The 16270-nt window shown below is 48.6% G+C and overlaps 3 protein-coding genes and 1 long non-coding RNA gene across 4 annotated transcripts; 1 reads left to right on the forward strand and 3 right to left on the reverse strand.

Moving 5' to 3' along the window:
- Positions 1-11: 11 nt before the first annotated feature.
- dapk3 (death-associated protein kinase 3) lies at positions 12-3583 on the reverse strand. Its single transcript, XM_061295124.1, has 9 exons — positions 3369-3583; positions 2641-2768; positions 2194-2554; positions 1959-2088; positions 1812-1860; positions 1615-1641; positions 1384-1536; positions 1268-1313; positions 12-1177 (listed from the first exon to the last, which is right to left on the reverse strand). The coding sequence occupies exons 2-9, from the start codon at positions 2700-2702 to the stop codon at positions 647-649; spliced, it is 1359 nt and encodes a 452-aa protein (XP_061151108.1). The 5' UTR covers positions 2703-2768; positions 3369-3583; the 3' UTR covers positions 12-646.
- A 427-nt stretch (positions 3584-4010) lies between these two features.
- Positions 4011-6972, reverse strand: LOC133165561 (uncharacterized). Its single transcript, XR_009717619.1, has 2 exons — positions 6833-6972; positions 4011-6744 (listed from the first exon to the last, which is right to left on the reverse strand). It is a non-coding gene; the product is annotated as an uncharacterized LOC133165561 (long non-coding RNA).
- sppl2 (signal peptide peptidase-like 2) lies at positions 4102-8553 on the forward strand. The gene is made up of 15 exons (XM_061295326.1): positions 4102-4233; positions 4992-5102; positions 5179-5361; positions 5440-5529; positions 5614-5753; positions 5842-5984; positions 6059-6155; positions 6274-6390; positions 6447-6528; positions 6601-6675; positions 6751-6813; positions 6872-6971; positions 7090-7167; positions 7238-7398; positions 7707-8553. The coding sequence occupies exons 1-15, from the start codon at positions 4138-4140 to the stop codon at positions 7854-7856; spliced, it is 1686 nt and encodes a 561-aa protein (XP_061151310.1). The 5' UTR covers positions 4102-4137; the 3' UTR covers positions 7857-8553.
- On the reverse strand, positions 8543-16183 carry arhgef18a (rho/rac guanine nucleotide exchange factor (GEF) 18a). Its single transcript, XM_061295325.1, has 20 exons — positions 16019-16183; positions 13845-13950; positions 13581-13675; positions 13355-13495; positions 13006-13256; positions 12793-12918; positions 12494-12611; positions 12174-12425; positions 12041-12117; positions 11767-11957; positions 11622-11680; positions 11377-11556; positions 11139-11273; positions 10874-10971; positions 10732-10791; positions 10515-10562; positions 9963-10442; positions 9513-9831; positions 9296-9376; positions 8543-9202 (listed from the first exon to the last, which is right to left on the reverse strand). The coding sequence occupies exons 2-20, from the start codon at positions 13916-13918 to the stop codon at positions 9057-9059; spliced, it is 2931 nt and encodes a 976-aa protein (XP_061151309.1). The 5' UTR covers positions 13919-13950; positions 16019-16183; the 3' UTR covers positions 8543-9056.
- Positions 16184-16270: the final 87 nt, after the last annotated feature.

Here is a 16270-nt window from a genome sequence, read left to right on the forward strand (position 1 = left end):
TCCAAAACCAATTTACAGGGAAAACATTTTATTTGAAAAAATCTGTCAAATGTTTCCAGCTCGTTTACAGATATACAATAAAAAATATATTTTCTAACACTGCTCTAATCATAAGTGCCAATGGGGTAAAAAATATGTCTGTTCTTTCTATACAAAGTATGGAATGTGTAAAAAAAAAAAACTATGAAAAAAAGAATGGAATGTTGGTTAACTATTCAAACTGCCATCACTCCTGCCTGTTTGTCTACTTAGACACACACATGCCTGCCACCCGTTCTTGCTCTGTCCCCGTTTGCCTCATTGACTTTGTAGCAAAACGCCCGCTTGCTTCCTGCGTGTTTTGCTTTTTCTGTTAGCTTTGACCTTCGACCTCTCACCGACGACAAACTTGCCTTGCCCTTCTCTGCACGCTCATCACCCTCCTCCGTGCACCTTCCCTGCTGGAGTTGCAGTTCCCCCTTTTTCCCTTTACCCTAATTAAAAAGTCGACGTTGCACATGGTTGCCCTGCCTCATTTGTGACAAGCCGATGTTAATAAAAACAAAACAATAAACAATTTAATGAGCGAGTAAAAATGACAGCCCGTTAAAAAAAAAAAAAAAGTAAAATAATAAATTAAAGGTGAGGAGCGTGTTGAAGCGCAGCCTCAAGGTGCGCTCTCTTGCCGGTCCTTGTCTGCGGCGATGGAGCGCACCAGCTCCTCCACCCAGCGCACCTCATGGGCCACCTGCTCGGCCAGCGCCTCATAGCGGTTCTCCAGGCGTCCAAACTTGCGCTTGAGCGCACCGGCGGCCTGCGCGGCTCCCCGGGCGTCCTCCTGGCTCTTCTTGCGTTGCGCTTGCGTGCGCTGCAGCTCCTGGCGGACGGCGCCCAGCTGGCCCGAGATGCCTCGGCTCTCCTCCTTGTACCAGCCCTCCTTCTCCTCGTAGATGGACAGCAGCGCCGCCACGTCGTCGCGGCACGAGCGGCGGTTGCGCTCGAGCTGGCGGAGCCCCTGCTCGGCCGCCGCGATCTCCTCCAGGACTTGCGAGAAGCGCTCGAAGTTGACGTAGGTGTTGTTGGGCGGCATGCTGGAGTGGGACTTGATGGTGTACTCCTTCAGACGCGTGGTCTTCAGGCGCCGGCGCTCCGGCTTGTGGTCGCGCTCCTCCCGGCGCACGTTGCGCCGCTTGATCACCTGGAGGACAGTAAAGCAGCAATGTCGGTCTTCTAAACTCGTACAATTTTTTTTTTTTTTTCAAGACAGTGAAAGAAGCTGGCAAATCACCTTAATCCATGGATGTTGAAGACTGTCGTCAATGGTCATTCGCTTCCTGCAATGACAAGTCGGTCAGAACAAGACAGTAAAAATGAGAAGAAACCAATTGAGCTCCAGTCTGCTACTTGGGATCTTTGACCAGCAGGCGTCGGATGAAATCTTTGGCCAACTCGCTGGTGTTGCTGAAGTATTCCTCGTCAAAGTCGTAGTTGACCGCCGAGATGTTGGTCAGTGTCTCCTGCTTGGTCTCGCCCAGGAACGGAGAAGCGCCGCTCAAGCTGCAGGGGAAACGTCAGGTCACTTTTGAGAATGGCCGAGGGAAGCTGTTGACGCATGTCGTGTGAAGCGACACTTACAGGATGTAAGTGATGACCCCGATGCTCCTGTACGGAAAGAAGAAAATATCGCTTGACAATGTCACATGGGGAAGACTCGCAATGTTTAAATAGGCTAATCAAATAACGACCGTAAACAGGTTAAAAGCGGACTGCTGCCAAACGTTTGCCGTATGTTGTCGAGCAGGGTCACCGAGCAAAGAAGTTTGTCGTCTTACCACATGTCCGCCTCCAGTCCCAGCGGTTCGTAGTTGACTATTTCTGGAGCTGCAGAGCGCAGAGGAGCCAATGTGAAACAGATGTGGACCGCAAAAAGTCGCTCACTCGGCAAGAAACGGAATCCGTTGTTGGGCAGCGAAACCCACCTACAAACTCGGGCGTTCCAAAGATGTTCTTGAACTCGTTGCCGGCTTTGATCTGATGGGCGATGCCGAAGTCAATGAGCTTTATCCTGGGATTGGGAACGTTCTTGTCCAGCAGCATGATGTTCTCGGGCTGCACGACAACAAACATTTGAAGTGATTGTCATGCAAATATGACGAGACGCTCTTCATATTGGTCGCTGCCCGGTGTACTTAATGAAGCGTCTCGTGTCCGTACCTTGAGATCAAAGTGTGCGATGCGCTTGGAGTGCAGGTAGTGCACGCCATCCAGGATCTGCTTGAGGAACTGCGTGGCCTCCTCTTCGCTCAGCGACTCCTTCTCGGCGAGAAAGTCGAAGAGCTCGCCGCCGGACACCAGCTCCAGGATGAGGATGACGTCCGTCTTGTTCTCGAAGATGTCGTGCAACGTGATGATGTTGCTGTGCTGGATCTCGCGCAGGATGTTGACCTCGCGCTCGATCTCCTCGCGGCTCACGCCCCGTCGGCTGGATGACAGGCGGCGCTTCTTGATGAACTTGGCCGCATACTCGTTGCCCGAGCTCTTCTCTTTGCACTTGCGCACGATGGCGAACTGACCGCTGAGGAGACGAGACACAATCCAGAGTGAGTGTTTTTTGTGTAATGCCACCACACAAACGTTTTTGGATGTCTGGTTCTGATATACCTGCCCAGCTCCTCTCCCATGTCATAGTGCAGCTCCACATCCTCTTGCCTGAAGCCAGCCATGACGTGTCGGCTGCGCCAAAGCTGCTGGCTCGGCAGCCTTCCTTTAGCGTGTCAGTGCGCGGTACGCTGCAAAGGCATGATTACGCACATCCGAGAAAAGAGTTGGCTCGAGGCAACTCCATTCAAATTGACATCACATGCTCTTTCGTTTCTTTCCTCCTTATTTGGACAAGTGTTGAAGATGATGTCAGAGAGCCCCCCTGCATTCCAGTCCTACTTACATCATCTCCTCGCCAATGACTCACTTAAAGGGACTACTGTACTAACAGTTGAACTCTTTTCTACTTAGTGATAAGAAACACGGAGATGGAAAAGAGCTTTGATTTATGACAAGAATGACAGTCGGTCACTCGCAACTTTGGATTGGACATATTGTTACATTCGGATAGGAAGGGGAAAAACAAAACAAAAAAACAGCACGCACGCGTGAAGCAGAAATATGATGAAAAATTAAGAAAGAAACAAGTTGGATTACAATCGTCTTTGTGGGGGGAGCATAGGAAAAAAAAAAATCAGTCGGCACTCGGGACGGTAGTTAGCTTAGCTGACCAGCTAGCTCAACAAGCCGCTGTCGAAACACAGCTTGACGATTGTTGAAAAAGGCCTAATAAAGACCGGTTTGCAGTGGGGAAAAACAAAGTCACGTATTTTAAAGGGAGTACTTACGTTTCTGTTGGTTAACTAATGCTGCATTCCGGTCCAAGTAACTGTCCGTTTGAGTAGAACTGTCACGCCAGTGAACTACACCCTCACAGAACTTCCGTTTTGATTCGTCAGAATAAAGCTTTTGGTTAGGGTAGTCGGAAAGAGTACAGGCGGCGAATGCCTTCGATAATACAAATACAAAGAACAAATTAATACTCCCCAGTCAAATAAAAAGGATTGTAATATTTGCCCATATTCTCTTTGTTATTGTATTTTCCAGAAAACCAAAATATGCCAAGTTCCGGTGCTGCCGTAAACTACTAATGCAGGTAAATACGCCTCCATCCCTACCTCCCTCCCTCCCTCCCTCCAGAAGGGAAAACATATGGAATGACGTCATATCGAGGTTTAATTTGTCGCAGTGAGTTAAGAGGAGCACGCGACGCTAAGCTTCAAAAGCACAATACACCGATAATAACACTTTACTATAACATAACGAATAGAAAGACATATCAAACCATTGGGTTGGCCCAGTGACTTATAATGACAAATATAACATTTGGATAATATACAAGCATGCACATTGGACGTGCTCTATAATCATTAAGTGGTTATTAGTGCTGCATGTTGTAATTTATTTAAAAAAAAAAACCAACTACAGTCTTCCAGTAGGAATAGTTTATTCTTTTTTTTAAATTCTTTATGTACGTACTATGGAACATTTCCGGGTGTGGCGTCATTGAATGGGCGTGTCTTCAAGCCAGTTAGCGGTGGGCTGCATTTCTCTTGGATGGGGCTCAGAGCAGCAACATACGAGCCTGGATTCACAATGACGGTCCCCGGCCTCGGAGCGCTAACCTGGGCCGCTCTTTTTGTCATCCACCAGGTGGGTGGGCGAGACTTAAAACAACATTTTTTCTCCCTAAAATCCCCTTCCCCGCGGTGGGCTTTTCCTGATGAGCCCGGCGACGAGCGTCGTGCTAGCCACAACGTCACCTCGTTGATCAAAACAAAACCCTCAATTTTCCCTCTTACTAGCTTGGTCAAATATGTCACTAAATGGCAACCTAGTAGCATCATGTCGCTCAACTGTAACAGTGTTAAACGATGTTTTAAATGCTTGCACGTCCGCACTCGAGTCATTTTGGATGAGAGTGGGTGGAGCTAACTGCTAGCATTCGAGCTAAAACGTCACCGCGGTGGAAGCGTGACGTTTTACTCCATTCTATTCATAAGTGTATTAGATGAATCATAACACAAGACCTTTTGCTTTTGAATCTTACTAGAATGTTTCACGGTCAACCGCGGTGTGCCATCACTACCTTTTGTTACCTAGCACTAATGCTAGTAAGATCCAGTCATGCTTGGAACATCTATCTACCTGCTATTGTCAAAGATGATACGTCTTTAACTGGTCTTGTTTTGACCGTTCCGGTGTATTAGTGTACCTAATGATGTGTCCCTTGAGTGTACAAGGTTATTTTCCATGAGTCATTTCCACGTCAACGGCCATTTTAGGTGAATAACGCCAAAAGTGGTTACAAAACAGGACCTTGAGATACGAGTCGAATTAGTTCCTTGAAAACTCTGGCATCTATTTGTATCTCAAAGCACCACTGTTTTGATCCCCGTCCATGGATACAGGTGGCAGCAGAGCACGGCATGGCTCATTTCAGCGATGAAAGCAAAGGGAAGGACTACTGCATCTTCTTTAACTCGCAGTGGGCACGTCTGCCTCAGGATCTCAACAAGGCGGTGAGTACTCAACTAGTACCCAGCTTCCATGTATATCCAGGGAGACCTCCATTAGGTCCCTCCCTCGTCTTTGCAGACGCGTCTCCAGATCTACGACCTCACCTCGTCGGTCCTGTGCTCACCCACCGACGTTCCCGAGGGGGGCTTCCCCAACCGCATCGCCATGGTGATGAGGGGTAACTGCACTTTCTACGAGAAGGTCCGCCTGGCACAGATGAGCGGGGCCAAGGGTCTGCTCATCGTCAGCAAGGACAGACTGGTAAGTGGTAACATTCGGATGGAACCGGTTCCCGTTGGATGTGGTGGCGCCTGGCAGTTTGCTTTGGTTTGAATTCAGACGCCGCCGGCGGGGAACAAGACTCAGTACGAGGAAATCGACATCCCCGTCGCGTTGCTCAGCTACTCTGACATGCTGGAGATAAGCAAGGTTCTTCCTTTTTCAAAATGTATATCCCCTTTGCTAACAATGCCTGAATGTCACACTTGAGTTGACTGATGGTTTCGGCGGTAGACGTTTGCCAAGAGCAGACAGGTGGCCATGTATGCCCCCAAAGAGCCGGTGCTGGACTACAACATGGTTATCATCTTCCTCATGGCTGTGGGAACTGTCGCAGTCGGTGGCCATTGGGCTGGTAGCAAGGACCGCAAGAAGTAAGGCGTAGGGGGGGGTCTTCCACATGAATAAAAAACACAGCACTCCCTGATGGTATCTACCTTGTCTTCCTTCTTCCGCACCCAGGCGCTACATGAAGCATAAGCGTGACGACGGGGCGGACAAGCAGGACGAGGAGACTCTGGACGTGACGCCCATCATGATCTGCGTGTTTGTGGTCATGTGCTGCAGCATGCTGGTGTTGCTCTACTTCTTCTACGACAGCCTGGGTAACACACACGTGCACACTTGGAACAAGTACATGTGAGTAGATGTTCTTACGTCATTTTCTCCACGGTTGCAGCAATTTGGGTGATCGGCATTTTCTGCCTGGCATCGTCCGTGGGCCTCTACAGCTGCTTGTGGCCTTTTGTGCGCCGCATTCCTTTCTGCAAGTGCAGGTGAGACAGTTGACGCCTTACTCCAAAAGCAGTGAGCCATCGATCTTTGTGAGGCTTTGGAACAGAGCCCCAGCACAAATAAGAACCTGAGCTACTCCATTCCTTCTGCCCGACACAGAGTTCCAGAGAACAACCTTCCCTACTTGCACAAGCGTCCTCAAGTCCGCGCCCTGCTCCTGTCAACACTGTGCGTGGGCATCAGCATCACCTGGATGGTGTTTCGCAACGAGGACCAGTGAGTGGAAAGACGGTGTTATTTGCTGAACAAAAAGTCACCAAGGTTTTTCCAAGGTGGGCGTGGGTGCTGCAGGACACCCTGGGCATCGCCTTCTGTCTCTACATGCTCAAAACTGTCAGACTGCCCACATTTAAGGTAGGAGAAGATCAAAATATCTTTAAAGGTATGAAGTGACGTGGCCATATTTCTTCATTTCCTCCGCGGCAGGCTTGCACCTTACTACTGACAGTGCTCTTCATCTACGACGTCTTTTTTGTATTCATCACGCCCTTCTTCACCAAGGTAGCTTCACAGATGCCTCTCCGTTCCAAGTTGCGACTTCTCGCTCATTTCACGCGGCGCATTCTCTCTCTGCAGAGCGGTGAGAGTATCATGGTGGAGGTGGCGGCCGGCCCCTCGGACTCGGCCACGCACGAAAAGGTGAGTGGTGTGATGTTACCTGAAGAGTTGGTTCCCAGCTGGATTTTGTCCGCCGCAGCTTCCGATGGTGCTCAAGGTGCCGCGCTTGAACTCCTCACCCCTCGCCCTGTGCGATCGGCCCTTCTCCCTGCTGGGCTTCGGCGACATCCTGGTGCCAGGTGATTCAATGACAACTACGAAAGCGAAGTTTAGACATACAGCAAAGGCGCAGCTCTTGACCCCCCCCAAAATATCAATCATAACTAAACTGACATCATTCCCCCCCCCCCCCCTCAGGACTGCTGGTGGTGTACTGTCACCGCTTCGACATTTTGATGCAGTCTTCCAGGATCTACTTTGTGGCCTGTACAATCGGTACGTAACGACGACTCGACGGGCCGCGTTTTGGGTTTACGACGGAGCCGTCCGTCTCTCCTCCATCTAGCGTACGGCGTGGGGCTGCTGATCACCTTCGTGGCGCTGGCCATGATGCAGATGGGCCAGCCAGCCTTGCTCTACTTGGTGCCTTGCACTCTGCTCACCAGCCTGGCGGTGGCGCTATGGCGCAGAGAGCTGCCTCAGTTCTGGACCGGCAGCGGATTTGTGGTGAATACCTGTTTGATATGAGTAATATGCTTTTGGCTCCAGGAAACAAAAAGATACTTTAAATAGAATAAAGATAAGCTTTTTTTGTATTTTATACATTCCAACTGGTTGTTTATTATTCCATCTCGGGTTCTATCTAGTCTGCCGCTGAGGAACTATTGGATCCATTTCCTAAAACTGGAGGCACATGCTTTTTGCGGGACAGCAATCATATACTGTCAATCAATACATGAATTGGAAATCTTGACGTTTAGAATGTGTGACGGCTTCATTTAAAGTCACCCTCATTTCATTTGTATCCCTCACAGCCTGCCATAGTTCTCGCGCCCGTCAAGTGTACACAAACAGCGGGGACGCAACCCAAAGCGCCGCCAGGCGCTGACTCAGCCAATCAGAGCCAAGACCCCGGTCCGCCTCAGGACGTGCCCCTCGCCGAAAACGAGGAAAAGCTCAACTAAAAGTTTTCTTTTCCACAGTACACGGACATTAAAGTTGTTTATACGTCACGTTGAAAGGGAACGATGGATAGAAAGAGGGAAGATGTTCCTATCCGGGCCCAAATGTTTGCCCACGACAGCGTTAGCTCACGTGCATCGTTGCCGTCCAACAAAAAGCATGGATCTCCACATTTGAACTGTGTTCAAGATTGAAACACTGAGAAAACCAAACTGGATGTTCAAATCAAATGAGGAAACGTGCAGATGCATGCTTTTGGTTGGTGCCATCGCTGAACCTTTTTTAATTCCCTTTTCTTTACGCTATATCTATTTTGGGTTTTGTTTTGCATGCTATGATGTGGATTTCCTACCTAGTATTACATCTAAAAGCTGTAGCGAAGACTTTATATTAGTGGGGCAAACCTTTGAATAAAAGAATACTTTGGATGCCCACAGGAGCCAAAATTCAAGTTAGGAGAGTCAAGTTAGTTGGTATGAAACATTTGCACATCTCATATGTTACACATTCAATTTTTTTTTTCCTGTGTTTTTAATGTACATAATGTGTCTTGTATATATGATGTGCTCTCCTATGCTGTCTAGGTTTTAAGACCAATGTACTCCTTTTAGTTGTGTTCAGTGTCTCTATTGAAGACAACAGAATGAAATATTGACTTTTGCAGTTGAGTAAATAAACACTGAACACCTTTTGCGGAAATATCGGAGTTGTGGGTTTTATTCTTGTTCTCCTAACATACATTTAGTGAAGTCAATTGTTTTTGTAAAACTGAAAAAGAAATATCTACAATTAGTGAGTTCGTTTTGCACTCATCCTAAGACAATAAATATTAATAAAACAGTAAAGTCTTAATTATTCCATAGACTATGAGCTAGGGAAAAATATTTCAATATTGCAGCATTTTTTTTTTTTTAATCAAAAGCTGTGCTTGTTCTGAACTCTGTTTTGCAGTAGCTTCCACACACCATTAAATTAGAAAGGTCATAAAACAGCATTCATTTGGAATAAAAAAATACACTTATCAAAAAAAAAGTGTTTGGCAATCTAAGAACAACAGTACATTCATTTTTTTTCCACTGTGCAAAATGGGTTCTGCACCCCCCTCCCCATCTCACGCAAAAATGTTTTGAGAAAAACATATTTGAGTCCAATACCTTGAAGTAGACACAGTCCTTTCACTCCTTAGTCCATAATAGCATGAATTAAAGGAATATCACCTTCTCCTTTGGCTTCTCCAGCACTTCCTTGGGGAATGGGGGTGGGACTGGGGGCTGGGCCTCCACATGACTTCGTAAATGCATGAAGGACTGCGACGTTTTCACGCTGCTGCCTTGACCAGACATGTCATCTAAGTAAAATGTAACATTGGGCTCACAATGTCAAAAGGTAAACAGGACGGAATCATTTATTTTTATTTTTAAACCATCTTGTATTATTTTACCCGAGCGGGAGCCGGCTCTCATAGTGCCTCCTTCCTTCCCCGTCACTCTGATGGGCACAAGCTGGCTCAAGTCGATGGAGGCTGCGAGCACAGAGACGTCAAACATGCAGATAGGTAGATAACAGTAAATATGAATAGATGATGGTTGGTAGCGGTCCACCATGAATGCAAAGCAGACGTGTCATGGAGGACGTCGGACGATGATGAGGATGATTACCTGCGCTGTGGGCCCTCTGGTGCGTCGCCTTCATACGGAAGCCCTTGTCCTTGGCTTTGGTGGCTAGCTTGGTGGGGATTTGCTGCACCACGCCGGCCGCCTTGTGGACCTGGTTGGTGGTGCTGACCAGGTGCACGGGCAGCTCGGGCTTGGGCGCCGGAGGGACGCTCATGCTCTCCTTGCGGGGCGGGACTTTAGGCGGCGTCTCCTTCTTATTGTCGCGGGAGCTGGCCAGTAGGACATGCGGACGTGGGGCGCCTCCGTTCGGGCTGATGGCGAGGCTGCCCCTGAATGACTGGTAGCTGGACAGACTGACGTACTGGGGAGGAAACATGTCACACACGTGAACATATATGCATTTAAACGTTTGAAGCCACTTTGAAATGTTACTTTTGGAAGAGACGGCCGAATAGCACGCCGCGATTACCTTACCATGTGCTTCAAACTCACCGCGTCATCATAGTTGACGTTCCCCGCGTTCAGAGCCTCCGTGTACTTCTTCTTCAACTTGTCTTCCAGACGTTCTTTCTCCTGATTCAGGCTTTCTTTTTCCCTCTCCACGGCTTTGGTGGTCTCCCTGAGGCGCTCCAGAGCCTGCTGGTAGTTCTCCCACTGCCTGTCGTACTCCGCCTTCTCCTGGCGGAGCCTCTCCTCACGCCGGACGCACTCGTCCTCCCGCAGCTTCAGCTGGGTCTCCAGCGCCTCCATGTTGACACTCTGGCGCTCTCGGTCCTTCTCCCAGCGTTGCTGCGCCTCGCGGTGTTGCGCCTGCATCTTGTGCAGGTTGGCCAGGTCCTCCTTGTGCTTCTCCAGATTGCGCTGCTTCTCCTGCTCCAGCAAGGTGCTGCTGGAGGGCCGCGAGGCTCTGCCGCCCTCTGACCCCAGGATGTGCTGGAGCTCGATCTGACTGTCCTGCTGGGCCACGATGGCCTGGGTGGGCGAAGGTTGAGAAAGAATCACGTTCGCAATCCATTTGTGGTGGCAAAGCAGTTCACGACTTACTTGTAATGTATACAGCTTCTGGGCTAGCAGTAGGACACGGTCATGCACCTGCAAACCAAATGATCGAGTTAAGAATCATAAGTGACCTTTGGCTATCGTACGATTTTGTTTCCCCACATTTCCACCCATCCATAGGAAACATACAGTACGTATACTGAATTAAAAGAAAAATCCAAGCTCCACCAGCGATAGTATGACTCAGAGGATAAAGTGTCACCTCAGCTTGGAAGTCGCCGGCGGCTGAAGCCCAACTAGGCCCCCACGCGTAGCTGTTGGCCTTCAGGAGACAGCAAAAAGAAGGTTTCAGATGATGTGCCAGACGGCGGGCGGGGCCTAAGCTTTACGTTGACGCCACTCACAGGCTGCTCCCGGCTCTCGGAGTAGAACTGAGCGTCGTCGGCTTCAAAGCTGCCGCCGCTGAGCCTGTCGACCACATCCTCGTCGGAAGACGTGTGATCTGCTCAACACAACGAGGGGGACATCTTATCGTGAGGGACCATGCCTGAATTTAATGGAGTGGTTACAGTTTGACAGTTCCCCCGACTGCATAAAAATTGTGACTTGCCAAATGCGGAATAAGCTATGATAATTAGATTCATCATTCCAGTGTCCAACAGATCTTACTTGCGGATGGGTTCATGTCGGCCGGCCTCGAGGCCTCGGCCCTCCCGTGTGACCTCCACGGTATTACGTGATGGCCCGCCTGGATGTTAGTGGGGTATTTTCTTGTGCTAAAGAGCACGTTTTGAAGACTTTCCACTGTGGAAAGGCGTCCAATAAAGAACATACAAAAAAGAGGAACCCCGTCAGCATCAGCACAAGTCAAAAGACATAGAAATGTGAATTTTTCCCCCCCCCCTACCTTCATTGAGGGCTCCTTTGAGCAATGTTTCGCCCTGCTGGAGATCAGTGGGGTCTCCTCGCAGCAATAGCCTTCTTGCGGGGCTCTCTTGGCCGGTCATGTCTTGATACATGACGCTGAAAATGTGCAACTTCTCGGACAGGCACAGCTCGATGTCCTCATCTCTGGCTTTTAAACGCTCTAGCCGAAAAAAAAAATATTAATATGAATAAGTACGGAAACACACAGAAGGTCTCGACTCTTACCCCGATATTCTTGCAGCCTTCTCTTCAGTTCCTGGTAGTCTTTGTCCTCCTCCGCGTAACTGGACCGCAATAACAGTCGCCATTTTGAAATGGACAAAGCCATTTCAAGAGCAAAGCAGCACGTCGACCCGGGAAGCTTTCTCACCGATTTATGGCGTCTCGTATGCGGCCCATCCAGGCAAGGCGCTCCTCCTTGGAGCCGGTGTGCAGCTCGTACATCTCGTACACCTCCTGCGGCGTGGAGGTGAAGGCGCAGATGAGGAACATGGCCTTATCCTCGTGGGCCACCTCCCTCAGAATCAGGTTTTGAAGGCTGATCACCGGCGGTTTATTGTCCTGCGTGATAAAACACAATGTGTGTTTTTTTTTTTTATCTTAATTAATCAGAGATGCCCCCCCCCCCCTGACATGTCACTCACTACAGCAGCAAAAACAAACTTCTGATCTTTATCTTGTAAGAGCAGGAGCACATCTGACAGCAGCACAGCATGTATCTCTGAGGAAGATCACAGAAAGGTCAGTCCACACCCATTGTCAAGAATAAGAACGTACCTTTCTGTCTGCCAGAAGACTTCCAGGTGACAGGGCCTTCGTGCAGCAGAGTCCGGTTGCCCTGGATCAGATCCTCCCGGCGGATGAGCTGGCCGTCTTTCAGCCGCCCCACCGACTTGGGCTCCAGTCGAAAGTAGATCTCACGGAGGCGGGAGGCCTGCTCGTAGTGCCTGACGCTGTCGTTCACTCGGGAGATGGTGTCCTTGATGGCCGCCAGGCCTTGGAGCAGAGACTCGTGCTCGTCGGTGTCGACTGAAAGGCGTACCGTATATTAGGGGGGGCGGGGTTTGTGGAATTGCATGGTTCCACTTATTGTTTACCTTCAGTGTTCTGTATGAGTCGCTCCACCAGGACGGGGTACTTTGTGATGCGCTGCGTCACCAGTAGGAAACACTCGGGGATACCCAACCTTCTCACCAGGACCAGCTGGCCAATTTTCTGGTGGAAGACACGCACATGAAATTAAAGTGAAAAACTCTAAGCACCCCCCCCCCATTTCAAACAATTATTTTCCATCATCTTCAGCAGTTAACTGATCCATCTGTGGCTCCCAGTCGGAAAATGAAGGCGGCTCCCTCTCGGGTTTCACCTCTGGGCCGAGAGTTAGTGTCTGGCTTACCTTCATGAGGCTTTGAAATTTCTTGTTGCTTTGTAGCTGCTCCTTGTAAAAGCTGACAGCTGCGGTGTGACGGCTACAGAAAACGCCGTACCACTCCTTCATTTTTTTACCCACTGAGCCAGAAAACTAAGGTAAAAAAAAAAAAAAGCAACATTGTTCAGAAGCACAAACCGTTTTTAAAAAAGCCAAGCCCTTCTCCAGCATCTGCCCTACCTGTGAGATGAGTATGTCTCCCAGCTGCGTGATCTGGTAGCCGTTGGGACTGCCCCGCTCTTGACACTGACTTTGGCGCAACTTGAAGCTGTCCAGGAAGTGCTGGTGCAGCTTGAGCAGGGCGTCCAAGCCGGGGAACAGCGTGTCCACTTTGTCTTCGTTTAGAAGCTGGGACTGGCGCAGCTCGTGCATGTAGACGTGCCGGAGGATCTTCAAGGTGCGCACGTGGTGCATCTCTGTCTGCATCAGCTCTAGGAAATGTCAAATCATTGAAGTCAATGGCATCCATATTCCACAAATGCAATATCAATCAGATGAAGTTCAATTAGACAAAGTAGCTAGTGCGCACCATAGATGACATCCTGTCTTTTGATGGCCTCTCGGTCCAGACTTTGCATGTAGTCTGGGTTGGCTGCCGCGCTCCACGATTCTGCTTCCAGGTTCTGACTGTCACACTCCAGCCCGCCTCGCAGCACAGAGTAATGGGCATCTGGAGGAGAAACATTGACATGAAAACAAATTGACACGTATGTATGCGTGTCATTTCTTTCTGCCAAACGAAAGACGGAGCTGACCTTCCAGATTGATGGGCTCAGCCAGGGAAATGGCATCCTCGAAGACAAGCTTCACCCGGATGGCGTCCACCTCGTCCATCCGTGCTGGGTCGGATCTATTTGTGGATGTGGAAAAACAATACCAAAGGATATCTTCTTGCTTATCACGCACAACCTAGCTTAGCGTTTGCGGCGTTTGTTTCTTCAGCCGTTTTGTGTGGGATGTGAAATGTGAGTCAAGTATGAGGAGAAACCAGTTGATCAGAGTCATTGCCGCCGGCACACCTGAAGTTTCTTGCAGCGTCCTTGTACGAGGGTGAACCGGGCTGAGCTTTGTCTTGGGTGGGGGTGACTGTCATGCCTGGAGCCTGGAGGGAACCAGGGATGCCATCTGGTACACGGAGCACAAAGACAAGAAGAAAACAACCTGAATTTTGTCCAGGGGGCTTTTCATGAGTCCTGTGTTGACCAAACTTATGAGTCCAACAGTTTTTTTTTTCCTTGAGCTTTCCAGAGAGCGCAACTGAGTTTCTTTGGAGACCCCAAAAATAGATTCTTTGCACAAGAAAAGTGGGTTTCATGAGACCCCCCCCCCCCAGGTTGAGTTATTTTGAGGGAACAATAAATTTACACCGTTGTAGCATTCTCATTTCCTCGGTGTTACTGAGCAACACGGTTCGAAACGGGCTCAGAGGTTATCTCCGAGCCGCTCGGCCATCTGCCTACAGCCGTGGCTTGAAGCAAAAGGGACAACAGAATAGAAGGCTTGAATGATTACGAGCGTTGATAGCGTGTTGACACAGCAGCTCCCTGCAGACGAGAGACAAGAAGGGAGCCTTCGAACACAAACAACACGGCAGCGCGAAATCAGCCAAGCCTGCCAGGAGCTCAGGTCGGACCAGCTCCCCGACAAACACCGCAAGCGCGCTGTGGGAAACGTGCTCACGGCCCAGATGCGACGGCGGCAGTTGGCTTTCATCTGCTCATACCTGCCGAAGGTGCAACCTGCAGATCTTAATATCATCGTGACCAGCACACAAAAACAAGCCACCGCCGGCTGACATTCACGTGACGTGGAAGATGCCCCGCTTTCAACAGGGTAGAACATCATGCGGACTTTAGGAGGCATCGAGCCCTGACATTTTGATTTGGAAGGGGGTTGGGGGTGAAGGTCTCAAAAGCTGCAGGTCAATTTTTTCTTTCAATTAGGCTCCCAAAAATCTTCCCATTCAAACTTGTAAATTGAGCCCCAAGCCTTCCTCCTAGGGGCCGAAGCCACACCTCAATAGACTGGGTGGAAGGCAGCGTGAAATACGGGGTCATTCCCACAAATCACAACACAAGGAACTCGACCAGCAAGTCTGCCAGGTGGCCTGCTGCACAGCCAGTGCACACAGCAAACACTGCACCATCCTCCGCACAACTCAACTTTGTCTAGGCAGTACACAACATATACGTTATTTGTCACATAAGATGACATTTTCTTGTGAACTATAAAAAGGACTGGTTTTTTTTAGCAATGGGCGACATATATGCTTGGCAAAGGGAGTCAAATAAACAATATTCCATGTGCTTGCCAGCAAAGATTCAGAGGATGTATAAAGTCTACACACCTCCTGTTCAAAGGCCAGTATGAGATAGAAATCAAATGAAACCAAGATAAGTCACAGCAATACCTTTTCCAACATTGGAGTGATCTATCATTAACCTCAAGACTCTTTAAACTTCATAGTTTGATATTATGGCTGATTTGAGAGACTTTGGTTTTGTCCAAAACAATGTTTTTACTTTTTCCTCAGTAATCACACATTTTCTTATATTTTTGACTTTGCCACTTATATTTCTCCTTGCCAAATGACATTTCTCCCATAATATTGAGGTGTTTTTTTCAAATAGTCTTGCCATTATGCATATATATATAGTATGTATTTTTGTCACTTGTGCTGCCAGCCTAAAAAAAAAAAAAAAAAAGCCTAACGCACTATTTTGTCTCAATCTCGCTTTTAAAGTATCAATCCGCGCGCAACATGACAGATGAAACCGGCACCAGACAAGTCCATTATTCAAGTCAAACTTGTCTTCAGTCACCATCACACTGCCGACAATTAAAGTTGTGAATAAACAAATACGAGAAATAAACAAGAAAAATGCCGTAAAACAGCAGGGTGTCGTTTTAAATCAACAGTTTCGGGCGAGGACACAACAGGTGCAGAGTGTGACTGCGGTCGGCAGGTGACTCGGCTACCTGTATGCTACCGTCTTAGCCATTCACCCCAATTTAAATGCCTTAAAAGTTATCCTTCAAAAGCACAAGGAGGCCAGTTATGTCATTTGTAATCAAATTAAAAATTTGCGACCAAGTTAAGTTAGCTAGTTTAGCTTATGCTGCGCAATAATTACTCCCCGCTTCCAAAAAAACAAAAAGCATATGTTGTCCGCGCTAAAAACGTCAGTCTTACCCGGTACGGTCGAAGTTTTTATAATGTGAACTTTCGAGAAGGACAAATTCGGTCGCGTTTCCTCAGCTTGACAGCAACGGAGAACTCTAATGAGGATTCCCGAGGAACAAGTGGAGAGGGAGAGACGAGGGAGGGAGGCGGTAAACACGACGGAACAGCCTCCTGTGGACGAGCCGACAGTGCTACTTCCGTTCAAAGCCCGCAAATCAATTCTAAAACATTGAGCAATAAAATGCAAATAAATATTGAAAT

The sequence above is a fragment of the Syngnathus typhle genome, linkage group LG13, assembly GCF_033458585.1.
Source record: "Syngnathus typhle isolate RoL2023-S1 ecotype Sweden linkage group LG13, RoL_Styp_1.0, whole genome shotgun sequence".
Lineage (NCBI taxonomy): Eukaryota > Metazoa > Chordata > Actinopteri > Syngnathiformes > Syngnathidae > Syngnathus > Syngnathus typhle.